This window comes from Symphalangus syndactylus, chromosome 8, assembly GCF_028878055.3.
Source record: "Symphalangus syndactylus isolate Jambi chromosome 8, NHGRI_mSymSyn1-v2.1_pri, whole genome shotgun sequence".
NCBI lineage: Eukaryota > Metazoa > Chordata > Mammalia > Primates > Hylobatidae > Symphalangus > Symphalangus syndactylus.
The window spans coordinates 113005640-113019618 of record NC_072430.2 but is presented as its reverse complement, the minus strand read 5'-3'; the positions used below and the strand labels follow the sequence as shown (position 1 = coordinate 113019618).

At 37.4% G+C, this 13979-nt stretch overlaps 1 protein-coding gene across 5 annotated transcripts in view; it reads right to left on the bottom strand.

The window, feature by feature from the left end:
* PTH2R (parathyroid hormone 2 receptor) overlaps positions 1 to 13979 on the bottom strand; it is an 85183-nt gene that overhangs the window by 57984 nt on the left and 13220 nt on the right. For 4 of the 5 annotated variants that reach the window (XM_055290423.2, XM_055290425.2, XM_063645034.1 and 1 more), the window contains exon 2: positions 6828 to 6930. In XM_055290423.2, coding sequence (XP_055146398.1) covers positions 6828 to 6930 — 103 coding nt within the window. Of the gene's footprint in view, positions 1 to 6827; positions 6931 to 8377; positions 8417 to 13979 lie in introns of those variants that run through there. The other variant, XM_055290424.1, reaches the window with a different exon arrangement.

The following is a 13979-nucleotide window of genomic DNA, read 5'->3' as shown; positions in this document are numbered from 1 at the left end:
TAGAAGTTGCATGAGTGATTCCCTTTTCAGACACTATTAGACTAGCCATTCAGAAAGCTTCCTCTCAGTACAAGATACCTACAAAGGCTATATTAATGTAAAAGCCTTCTTTCTTTAAATATGGCTTAGCTGGCTGTAAAGTAAAGGAATAAATTGTAAGCCAGAAATATAGGAGCAGCAAGCTCTACATTTGGAGTTTACCTTAGAGGCTTCTATTGACCTGTTTACTTAGAGTTTTGCTGGTGTTCAGGTAACAAAAGAAGAGCCTGAGGCCTGATGGGGTGGAGAAATTGAACAGGAGACCCCTCTAGAAAGTCAGTACCCCCAAAAGATGACACTTCTCCCACTAAGTGGGTGGGCAAGAAATAAAACCATCCTTCAGAAAGAGATTGGTTTGTGTCATTCTTGGCTACATTTGGAGTTGGAATAGAAAACAGTGGAGGGGAAATTCTTCTCTAAACATTTCTAACCACAAGCCCATATTTACGTGTGATCTAAATTTAGTTTAAATTGGACTTAGGTCAATAATTCATCTAGGCACCTTGCAGTTGCAAACACAAATTTTCTCTAAAGAAAATGTTCTTTAAACAAGAACCTCACGAGTTGCTCATCACAAATCATTAGACACACAAGGAAATAAGCCACCATGTGTGGTGGTCAGCATTGACCAGCAGTCTATAGATATTACAATTATCATATGCAGCATATAAAGCATGTCTAGGAAAGAAAGAAGAAATTTGAAAGAATATTGAAGGAGCAAGAGACTATCAAAATTGAGTATGAAGACTTCAGAAAATAAAAATACAATCAAAATTTACTAATGGATGGATTGAACAGTTGTTAGACAAAGCTGAACAAAGAGCTGGCAAACTGGAAAATATATTCGAAGAAATTACCAAAATAGCAGTAAAGAAAGAAAGAAAAGGAAAATACATAAGACATTGATACACAAAGAGTAGTATGAATAGGTCCCATATTTGTCTTCTTAAAGTTCCAGAGGGAGATAAGAGAGAGGATAAAGGAGAGCAAAATTTCAGAGGCAAAATAACTAAAATATTCCAATCACCAAATAAAGATACAGATGCTCAGATTCAGGAAATCCAATGAATCTATACCTAGATACAGAGTGAAACTGCAGAATATCAATGTTAAAGAGTTCTTAAAAATACGATCTACCATCAGAGAATACTACAAACACCTCTATGCAAATAAACTAGAAAATCTAGAAGAAATGGATAAATTCCTTGACAAATACACCCTCCCAAGACTAAACCAGGAAGAAGTTGAATCTCTGAATAGACCAATAACAGGTTCTGAAATTGTGGCAATAATCAATAGCTTACCAACCAAAAAGAGTCCAGGACCTGATGGATTCACAGCTGAATTCTACCAGAGGTACAAGGAGGAACTGGTACCATTCCTTCTGAAACTATTCCAATCGATAGAAAAAGAGGGAATCCTCCCTAACACATTTTACGAAGCCAGCATCGTCCTGATACCAAAACCTGGCAGAGACATAACCAAAAAAGAGAATTTCAGACCAATATCCTTGATGAACATTGATGCAAAAATCCTCAATAAAATACTGGCAAACCGAATCCAGCAGCACATCAAAAAGCTTATCCACCATGATCAAGTGGGCTTCATCCCTGGGATGCAAGGCTGGTTCAACATATGCAAATCAATAAATGTAATCCAGCATATAAACAGAACCAAAGACAAAAACCACATGATTATCTCAATAGATGCACAAAAGGCCTTTGACAAAATTCAACAACCATTCATGCTAAAAACTCTCAATAAATTAGGTATTGATGGGACGTATCTCAAAATAATAAGAGCTATCTACGACAAACCCACAGCCAATATCATACTGAATGGGCAAAAACTGGAAGCATTCCCTTTGAAAACTGGCACAAGACAGGGATGCCCTCTCTCACCGCTCCTATTCAACATAGTGCTGGAAGTTCTGGCCAGAGCAATCAGGCAGGAGAAGGAAATAAAGGGTATTCAATTAGGAAAAGAGGAAGTCAAATTGTCCCTGTTTGCAGATGACATGATTGTATATCTAGAAAACCCCATTGTCTCAGCCCAAAATCTCCTTAAGCTGATTAGCAACTTCAGCAAAGTCTCAGGATACAAAATTAATGTACAAAAATCACAAGCATTCTTGTACACCAATCACAGACAAACAGAGAGCCAAATCATGAGTGAACTCCCATTCACAATTGCTTCAAAGAGAATAAAATACCTAGGAATCCAACTTACAAGGGATGTGAAGGACCTCTTCAAGGAGAACTACAAACCACTGCTCAATGAAATAAAAGAGGATACAAACAAATGGAAGAACATTCCATGCTCATGGGTTGGAAGAATCAATATCGTGAAAATGGCCATACTGCCCAAGGTAATTTATAGATTCAATGCCATCCCCATCAAGCTACCAATGACTTTCTTCACAGAATTGGAAAAAACTACTTTAAAGTTCATATGGAACCAAAAAAGAGCCCACATCGCCAAGTCAATCCTAAGCCAAAAGAACAAAGCTGGAGGCATCACGCTACCTGACTTTAAACTATACTACAAGGCTACAGTAACCAAAACAGCATGGTACTGGTACCACAACAGAGACATAGATCAATGGAACAGAACAGAGCCCTCAGAAATGATGCCGCATAGCTACAACTATCTGATCTTTGACAAACCTGACAAAAACAAGAAATGGGGAAAGGATTCCCTATTTAATAAATGGTGCTGGGAAAACTGGCTAGCCGTATGTAGAAAGCTGCAACTGGATCCCTTCCTTACACCTTATACAAAAATTAATTCAAGATGGATTAAAGACTTATACGTTAGACCTAAAACCATTAAAATCCTACAAGAAAACCTGGGCAATACCATTCAGGACATAGGCGTGGGCAAGGACTTCATGTCTAAAACACCAAAAGCAATGGCAACAAAAGCCAAAATCGACAAATGGGATCTCATTAAACTAAAGAGCTTCTGCACAGCAAAAGAAACTATCATCAGAGTGAACAGGCAACCTACAAAATGGGAGAAAATTTTTGCAACCTACTCATCTGACAAAGGGCTAATATCCAGAATCTACAATGAACTCAAACAAATTTACAAGAAAAAAACAAACAACCCCATCAAAAAGTGGGCAGAGGACATGAACAGACACTTCTCAAAAGAAGACATTTATGCAGCCAAAAAACACATGAAGAAATGCTCATCATCACTGGCCATCAGAGAAATGCAAATCAAAACCACAGTGAGATACCATCTCACACCAGTTAGAATGGCCATCATTAAAAAATCAGGAAACAACAGGTGCTGGAGAGGATGTGGAGAAATAGGAACACTTTTGCACTGTTGGTGGGACTGTAAACTAGTTCAACCATTGTGGAAGTCAGTGTGGCGATTCCTCAGGGATCTCGAACTAGAAATACCATTTGACCCAGCCATCCCATTACTGGGTATATACCCAAAGGACTATAAATCATGCTGCTATAAAGACACATGCACACGTATGTTTATTGCGGCACTATTCACAATAGCAAAGAGTTGGAACCAACCCAAATGTCCAACAACGATAGACTGGATTAAGAAAATGTGGCACATATACACCATGGAATACTATGCAGCCATAAAAAATGATGAGTTCGTGTCCTTTGTAGGGACATGGATGAAACTGGAAAACATCATTCTCAGTAAACTATCGCAAGGACAAAAAACCAAACACTGCATGTTCTCACTCATAGGTGGGAATTGAACAATGAGAACTCATGGACACAGGAAGGGGAACATCACACTCCGGGGACTGTTGTGGGGTGGGGGGAGGGGGGAGGGACAGCATTAGGAGATACACCTAATGCTAAATGACGAGTTAATGGGTGCAGGAAATCAACATGGCACATGGATACATATGTAACAAACCTGCACATTGTGCACATGTACCCTAAAACCCTAAAGTATAAAAAAAAAAAAAAAAAAAATCAAAAAAAAAAAAAAAAAAAAAGAAGAGATTAGGACGTAAACGGACAACTACATCAAGACATACAGAGAGAAGACCACATGAAGACACAGAAGACAATCATCTACAAGCCAAGGAGAGAGGCCTCAGAAGAAACCAGGCCTACCAACACCTTCATCTCAAACTTCTAGCCTCCAGAGTTGAGAAAATAAATTTCTCTTAAGCATCCAAAAAATAAATAAATAAATAAATAAATAACTGAAGCTAAAAAAAAAAAAAAAAAAAAAAAGAGTTCTTAAAGAGAGCCAGACAGAGGCCGGGCATGGTGGCTCATGCCTGTAATCCCAGCACTTTGGGAGGCAGAGGCAGGCAGATCACTAAGTCAGGAGATCGAGACCATCCTGGCTAACATGGTGAAACCCCGTCTCTACTAAAAAAATAAAAAATACAAAAATACAAAAAAATTAGCCGGGCGTGGTGGCAGGTGCCTGTAGTCCCAGCTACTCGGGAGGCTGAGGCAGGAGAATGGTGTGAACACGGGAGGCAGAGCTTGCAGTGAGCTGAGATTATGCCACTACACTCCAGCCTGGGTGACAGAGAGAGACTCCTTCTCAAAAAAAGCCAGACAGAAAAAGCTAATCACCAACAAAGGCTGAGAATTGATTTGTCAATAATAACAATGGAAGCTAGAAAAAAAAAAACAATATCTTTAGGTGATAAAAGTAAATAATTTTTAACCAAGGATCATATGTCCAGAAAAAGTATCTTTCAAGGTTGACACCAAAATAAAGACACTTTCCAACAGACAAAAACTGAGATCACTATAAACATATTCTAATATAAAGATTCAAAAATATATAAATAAAGGACATTTTATTCAAAGAAGAAAAATTATAATAACATAAAATTAAGGTAGAACTAAAGAGCATATAATTTGGAAGCAAAGTATCTCAAACTGTGTTTATTATTTGGAAAAGGGAAGCGAATGATAAACTTTAAACTTTCTGAAATTAAATATATGTGAAAAATTTCTAGGATAACCACTAAAAGAATTAAATATAACACATATCTTCCATACTAGTTGGGAGTGGCAGGGGATGGAATAAAATAAGGAAAAGGTCTCAATCAATCCAGAAGAGAGTTGGAACTGGGGAAGTGGAAGGGCAGAGGAAGAGCTGGTGAAATAGAAAGCCCACATGAGATTTTAGAATTAAACTCAAATACTGTATATTAGTAACTACAATTAATGTAATTGAGCTAAATTCTTCAGTTAATAGACAAAGATTATCAGAATGGATAATGAGAAAAACTCTATGTGTGTCCTGTTTGTAAAAGATACTCCTGAAATGTAAATATACAGAAAAGTTTAATAAAAGAATGAGGAAATATGAGTTGTTATTTAATGGGTACAGAGTGTCAATTTAGATGGAAAATTTCTGGAGATTGATTGCACAACAATGTGAATATACTTAACACTACTGAGCAGTACAATGAAAAAAATTTTAATGGTAAATTTAATGCTATGTATATTTTATCACAATTAAAACATTTTTAAAGGATTGGAAAAGATACACAAGGCAGATACTAACCAAGAAAGAAGGAAACTAGTGTTGTTAAATTTTTTTAATATAGTAATTTTAAATTGTACATATTTTTTAAATATAAAGGACAAGTATCCTAGAGATAAAGAGGGCTACTGCATATCTACAAAAGGTTTAATTCACCAGGAAATCTAATATTTCTAAACTTAAATAACCTCCTAACATATATTCAAAATATATGAAGTAAAAATATCCAATGAATTTTTCAATGAAAAGTTGAAAAATTCATCATCATAGTAGCATATTTTAAGATATATATATCTCAGAAAATAATAGGTCAAGCACATTTAAAAAATCATTATGGATGCAGAATATATGAACCACACAACTAACAAGCTTAATCTAGTGGACACTATAAAACATTGTACTCAGAAACTAGAGGGCATACATACCTTTGAAGACCACATGGAAAATTATCAAAATTGACAAGAATATAAGACATTAAGTCTCAACACTTTTTTTTTTTTTTGAGACAGAGAGTTGCTCTGTCGCCCAGGCTGGAGTTCTATGGCGCGATCTTGCCTCACCACAACCTCCGCCTCCTGGGTTCAAGCGATTCTCCTGCCTCAGCCTCCCGAGTAGCTGGGATTACAGGCATGCGCCATCATGCCCAGCTAATTTTTGCATTTTGAGTAGAGACAGGGTTTCACCATGTTGGCCAGACTGGTCTGGAGCTCCCAACCTCAGGTGATCTGCCCACCTCGGCCTCCCAAAGTTCTGGGATTACAGGCGTGAGCCACCGTGCCCGGCCGTCCCAACACATTTTTAAAACTCAGTATCATGCACACCACATTCTCTGATCATAAACAATTGAGAAATCAGTCACAATTATTTATTGGCATTTAGAGAAGTATGAAGTAGATTTTGAACTGCATATTTTATAATAGAGGCAATGTCCACAGGGACAGAGCCTACTCCTCCAAGCATACTGCATGGTCAAGGGCAAATCAGTATGCACGCTCTCTACAGGCAGACAAACCCTGAAGAAAGGACTAAGCGATAGGCTGACGTGCACATGCCCAATTGCTATTCTCATACTCACTATCAGGCAAGTCGCATTTTCCACAGGGAAGGAAAAGCATGTAGGGTAGAGATGAAAACAGTGTTGTTATTCTGCTGCACACCCCTCCACATGGAAATGTGGATTGACTGATAAGGATCTCCCTAACACTAAAGAAGGAGGGAAATGTGCAATCTTTATGAGAACAGATAGGAGGTAGAAGGAGAGCCAATTTTCTTGGCATCTTTACCTCCCTCCTGGAGTTGAGCTGTGATGTTGAGTTCACATTGTACTTTCGCTTTCAGCACAAGGACAATCTGCTCCTCTATAGTAATGGTGCCATCAGAATCCAGCTGTAGAAATGAACAAAATACAAACATTTTCATCATGTTTTTTCAAGTCAGATACAAGCTTTCATTATTTCACCTTCTAATCTAATTGAAAATGAGTTTTGATATCAAGCTATTTGAAATAGTCCTTTATCTGAATCAAAATTCAAAATCCATCAATGTGTAAGATTTCAGAATAATTTTACTTTTACCTGATTAGCCTTTTAAAAAATCCCATACCAGAAGAAGTGAGAAAATTTTAATATAGTTAGGTAATTATATTAGAGATAATAGACTATGAAAAAAATAAAATAGAGATATTATACTAAGAAAAAATATTTTAAAATAAAATAATTATATTAGAGATCATATACTACAAAAAATAGAAATAATATGCAAAAAAATATACAATTTCCTGCAATATTATGCTTCCATCTAACATGATACAATTTATTTACTACCAAGAGTGGTTGGTTCCAGAGGAACAGAACCTTAAAGAAGAAACCATCTGTATTTATCACCTATAGCTGTGTAACAAAACATCCCAAAATACTGTTGTGATTTAAAATAACAAACATTAATTTGTTTCACAGTTTGGGAGATGCTTAGCTGGGTATTATTTTCTAAGATATTTATAGCACAAAGAGAATCTCAGTGAATAGTCAGATACATAGTTTTGGAGATTTCTGGATTATATTCATAGCTCAATGTCCATATTTACTTTAACAATTTTTTTTAGGAAATGAGAGAATAAGCAAAAACTAATTTTGGGGGTTGAAATACATACCAGAATTTATCTATCAATGTAATACAACACAGATTCTGAGTTATAAGTAGATACACTGAAAGTGAGCCTAAAATCTCACATATCAAAAAGAGAGAATGAACTGGAAACACACGAGTCTCTGAGTGGGCATGGCAGGAAAAATTGACTCCTTCCCATTCGTTCTCTAGAAACAGTCAGGCACAACTGAAGTTTTTTGTTTTGTTTTGTTTTGTTTTTTTCCTGGCTTTTTTTCAGTTAAACCGTTACTTCCTTTTACTTCAATCCTAGAAAACATTGTGTAAATTGTGACCAAATTTCAGAACTATACATTTGATTCAGAGAAATTTGTCTACAATTATCAAACGTGAATATTTCAAATCATCCCTTGTACCATTTTTACTTGAAAATATTCTTTTTTATTTCTTTCTGTGTACAATGCAGCCTTTTTATAGGGATAACCTTTTCCAGAAACTATGCATCTTATAAACTACAGCTTCTAAAGATATTTTGTTCTAAAACATCTGGTCAGTTTAGCCAGGAGCAAGTATGATCAGAATGTGCTAAATCACAATCTGTTAAATTGATCTTTAGTCATTGTATTAGTCCATTCTCACACTGCTATGAAGAAATACCCAAGACTGGGTAAGGAAAGAGATTTGATTGACTCACAGTTCCACATTGCTGGGGAAGCCTCAAGAAACTTACAATCATGGCAGAAGGCAAAGGAGAAGGAGGCACCTTCTTCACTGGGCAGCAGGACGAAGTGAGTGCAAGCAGAGGAAATGCCAGATGTTTACAAAACCACAAGATCTCATGAGACTCACTCGCTATCAGAACAGCATGGGGGAAACCACCCCCATGATCTGATTACCTCCCCTGCTTCCACCCTTGACATGTGGGGATTATGGGGATTACAATTCAGGATGAGATTTCGGGTGGGAACACAGCCAAACCAAATCAGTCATTTCCAGTAAAAGCAAATAAGTACTTGTTTTTTATATTGCTTTCTTTTATTCCTGTTATAGATACAAGCACTCTTTAACATAGAATGACATTAAAATGATAGTGTACTTCAAACAGAAGAGCAGTTTACATTTTCAATGTCTAGTTCTCCAAAAGCAACAATTGTACCCAAAACAAAATGTTACATTTAGAAAAACAGATGTTAGTAATTTTTCCTGGACAAGTGATCATTTATGATTTGAAATAAAATGTTAAATTCCAATCTGTCACATATTTGATAGCTAAGAGAAGCCCTAATTTGGTAATTTGTACTTTAGTAAAAGCCCCTAAAGTTGTAAATATAGATACCAATTTTAATGTCAAGATATGAAAATCTTCATAATTAACCCAATATTCACATTTATTCAATTTTTAAGTAACCATAAATCCATAAGTTAGCTTAATTTAAGAGGTATTCTGGAACTTCCAGCATGATGGAGTTGATGTGCTTTCCCCAATTCCTCTCAGTAAATATAAACAAAAGCCCTACACATTACATATAAAATGGATATAACAATATTCTAAAAGGCAGAGAGAAGATAGCAGAGCAGGCTACAGATCCTGGAAAACAACATGGTGGTAAATTCCCTGGGTTTTCTTTCTGCCTCATACATCCCCAACTTGGAGTAAAAGAAGCTGGAAACCCTGGAATATCAATAGGCACAGGCAGAAAAATTTAAGTCTCAAGAGAAGCCTGCTCTCTAGCCAAGGAAGAAAAAAGACAGCCTGGGAAAACACCACAGAAAAAGCTGCAGCTCACAACTGGGGCTTAGCCTGGGAGGGTTCCTGGCTCTGCCCAGGGAAGAATTCAAAGACAAGCTGGTGGTGTTTGACAGCAACTTTTATTGAAGTGACAGTATACAGCAGCAGCAGAGGTACTGTTCCTTGCAGAGCAGGGCTAGGCAGTCTGCCCAGAGTAGCAGCTCAGAGGCAGTTCTGCAGTCATGTTTATACCCACTTATATGCAAATTAAGAGGTAGATTATATAGCAATTTCTTTAAAAAGGGTGGTAACTTCTGGGTCATTGGGTCATTGCTGTGGAAAGGGGTGGTAACTTTCAGTGTTGCCATGGCAATGATAAACTGGCATGGAACACTGGAGGATGTGTCTTATGGAAAGCTGCTTCCACCATTTCCCTCTTTTAGCTAGTCCTCAGTTTGGTCTGGTCTCCGAGCCCCGCCTCCTACCTCAATATCTCAAGGGTTCAGCTTTTTACTCCATCTCAATACATGTGATTTGCAAGTCATAAATCATTGCCTCCACGATGATGTACTCTCCTTAAAATCATAAAAATTATAATTTTTAAGAAGTATTCAATCTTATATAATTATTTTGTTCTGCTTGATCTTGATTTGCGGCTTCATGAACCCATTAGTTTTTTCGTTAGAGTTTTAAAAATTTTTATTTAGCCCATTGATCTCAATGGCTACAACAGGTCTCACCTGGTTTCCCAATGGTCTTTTGATTTGCTTAGTTTCTTGGCCTCAGGCTTGGCCTCTTGGTTCAAAATCATTCTACAAAATAAATTCGTTATGCTCCTATTGGTTTTACTTTGTATTATTTCCTTTAAGCTTTGGACCTAACTGTGTCATGCCCCAATTATATAGAAACAACACTTCTGATAGAATAATGCTGGGCCAGTGCTTCAAATGATAACCAACACTTACGGAACCAACAAAATTGAACTTAACAGTGGACTCTGGGAAGATTTAGCCTGAGAGCCACTTTCTCCAGGTCAGGCTTGTTGCTCAAATGTGGCTGAAACTGTTTTGATACTGATTCCTAGTCGCCAATCACTTCTTCCCAATGTGAGACCAGACCAACAATCCAGGACAGGTGTATCTCAGCACCAAGGGACAATTAAAACCAACCCACAGGAGAGTCGATCAGTGATGCTTTCAGAGAAACGTGGAAGTTGTAAGATCCAAACTAGAGTAACTTGTGTCAAGCCTTGGCAAGTGGAACAGGGCAGACCCATGAAGGCAGGGCTGTCACACATGATTTGCTGGATAACGGGAACTATCGCAAGAAATTTTCCCAAACCACAGTTTACTACATGGACAGCTTACACAAGGACAGCTAGCAACACAAGGACAGCTAACCACTTATACAAGAACACTGCCTGACATGCTGTCTCACAAACCCAACCCAAAATGACAAGGGACCCCTACAACCTCCCAGAATGGTTTAAGAGCAAAGTAAAGAACTAAAACATTCCCTCTCACTGGCCTGAAACAAAGGCTTCTGGACACCCCACCATTTCTTCACAATCTGCATGTGAGAAGCCTGGACTTCCACCTCTCCTGACAGTAACACAGTGTCCCTCTACTTCTCTGCTGGAGGGGGGTCAGAGAAGACCTAGTAGAGAGTCACCCTCGCAGTAACAAGGCTACTCCCATTGTGGTGTCAGTGGAGGCCACATGAGGAGCAGAACTCATACCCCCACCCATCAGGACCATGGAGCAGCCCATCATAGGTGTCAGTGATAGCTGACGGAGGAATCAAAACTTCTACTTCTATGAGCAGTAATAAGGTGATAATCCCACTTCCCCAATTATATTAGTACCAGATAAAGTAGAGCAAACAAAATTACCAGAGACTAAAAGAGGGACATTATACAATAATACAAGGGTCACTCCATCAAGAAAACATGGCCCTCAAAAATGTGTATGCATCAAAAAAACAGAGCTGCAAAATATGTGAAGCAAAAACTGATAGAACTGAAAGAAGAGATAAACAAATCCACAATTACAGTTGGAAACTTCAACCCCCTTTCTCAACATTGATAGAACAACTAGACAGAAAATCAGCAAGGATATAGAACTCAACAATGCCATCAACCAACAGGATCTAATAGACATTTACTGAACACTTCACCCAGCAATGGAGAATACACTTTCTTTTCAAATACATACAGAGCAAATACCAAGGTAGACCATATCCTGAATCATAAAACAAATCTCAACAATTTTAAAAGAATTGCAAGCATACAGAGTTCTCAGATCACAATGTTCTCAGACCACAATGGAATCAAACTGGAAATCAATAACAAAAAGATAACAAAACTCTCCAAACACTTAGAAACTAAACACACTTCTAAACAATCCATGGGTCAAAAAGAAAGTCTCAAGGGAAATCAAAAGTACATTGAACTGAATGAAAATACAAAAACAACATATCAAAATTTGTGGGACAGACCTAAAGCAGTGCTAAGAGAAATGCATAGCACTAAATACATCCATTAGAAAAGAAGAAAAGTTTTGCATCAATAATGTAATCTCCCACCTCAAGAACCTAGAAAAAGAAGAACAAAATAAAACCAAACCAAGTAGGAAGAAGGACATCATAAAGATAAGAGGAGAAATCAATGAAATTGAAACAGAAAAACAATGCAGACTGTCAGTGAAACAAAGAGCTGGTGATTTAAAATTACCAATAATATTGACAAGCTTCTAGAAAGCCAACCAAGATAAAAAAGGAAGAATACACAAATTAAACTATAGAAATGAAAAAGAGATAGTGGTTGCCAGGAGTTGAGGAGTGGTAAGTGCAAAGGAAGGGGGTTTGGCTATAAAGAACACCAGAATGGACCCTTCTGGGAAGAAAATGTTCTGTATCTTGACGGTTATCAATGTTATTATCTTGGTTGTGATATTTTACTATAGTTTTATAAGATGTTATCTTACAAGTGATAAGGGGGGAAACTGGGTAAAGGATACACATGTTCTCTCTCATTAGTTCTTCCAACTGCATGTGAATTTACAATTATCACCAAAGAAATCATTTTTTAAAAAAAGCAGCATTCTTCTCTCACTTAAAAAAACCACAAAATATTACCTCATTCTAGCAAATGAGAATCTACCACAGGTGATCATTAAAAAAGGTATATAAAAATGTTTTAGATATCATTATTTTATAATTTTACAAAAATATATCTTTCCTAAAGTGAAGTCTACTTAACAAATATAATGTTCTCTTGGAAAGTTATTATAACATTTATATATTAAGTTTTACTTGAATTTCGAAAGGATCACAAGGATATGTTTTGTTAAAAATGAATTCCCTTCTAGGCTAGTGTGGTGGTTAATTTCATGTAGCAACTTCGGTGGGCCATGGGTGCCCAGATTACATTTGTTTCCAGTGTGTCTGTGTGTCTGTTTTCATCCAAGATTAACGTTTGAATCAGTAGACTCAGCAAAGCAGATTGCCCTCCCACAGTGTAACTGGGCCTCATCTAATTTGTTGAAGGTGTCAGTTGAACAAAATGCAGAGGAAGAAGGAATTTGCACCTTTTTTTTCCCTTCCTGGCAACATTTCATCTCATCTTCTCTAGCCCTCAAAGTGAGATTTATGCCATCAGCTCCCCTGGTTCTCCGACCTTCAGACTTGGACTGAATTATACCACTAGCTTTCCTGGATCCTCAGCTTGCTTACTGCAAATCCTAGTACTTCTCAGCCTCCATATTGTGTAAATCACTTCCTCACAATAAATCTCTTTGTATATATATATCCCACTGGTTCTGTTCCCTGAAGAACTCTAATACAGCTAGCCATTCTATTTTCCACAGTATGAGAGAAAACTGAGCTGGTTTATAAGAAGGAATTTTGCTTGGAATTCAGGGTTTCTCATATACTCCAGTATGAATGGGCCAAGTAACAAATCAATTTTATGAACGCTCTACTCCATGTTTTCCCACAGGCCTCAAAAAAGTTCATATGAACTTATAATTATTTTATTTTCCTTTTCTTAAATGCCAATGTCACTCTCACGAATGTGATTCCCTTGAGAGTAGCTGAAGCTTTTATGTTCTAAAGGAGGTTTAACAATGAAAACATGTTTTTAATTACTTAGAATGTATTGTCTGTAATACTGCTTTAAAATAAAGAAATCTGTTATAATAAACATTATAGTTTTGAGAAAAATATTATTGAATCATCTACCTTTAAATTATGAACCATGGGCCGGGCGCAGTGGCTCACGCTTGTAATCCCAGCACTTTGGGAGGCCGAGGCGGGTGGATCACGAGGTCAGGAGATCGAGACCACGGTGAAACCCCGTCTCTACTAAAAATACAAAAAATTAGCCGGGCGTGGTGGCGGGCGCCTGTAGTCCCAGCTACTCGGAGAGGCTGAGGCAGGAGAATGGCGTGAACCCGGGAGTCGGAGCTTGCAGTGAGCCGAGATTGCGCCACCGCACTCCAGCCTGGGCGACAGAGCGAGACTCCCTCTCAAAAAAAAAAAAAAAAAAAAATTATGAACCATGAAACTTTTTGTTTAGTCCTTTTTTAATTCAACATAAAAAAAG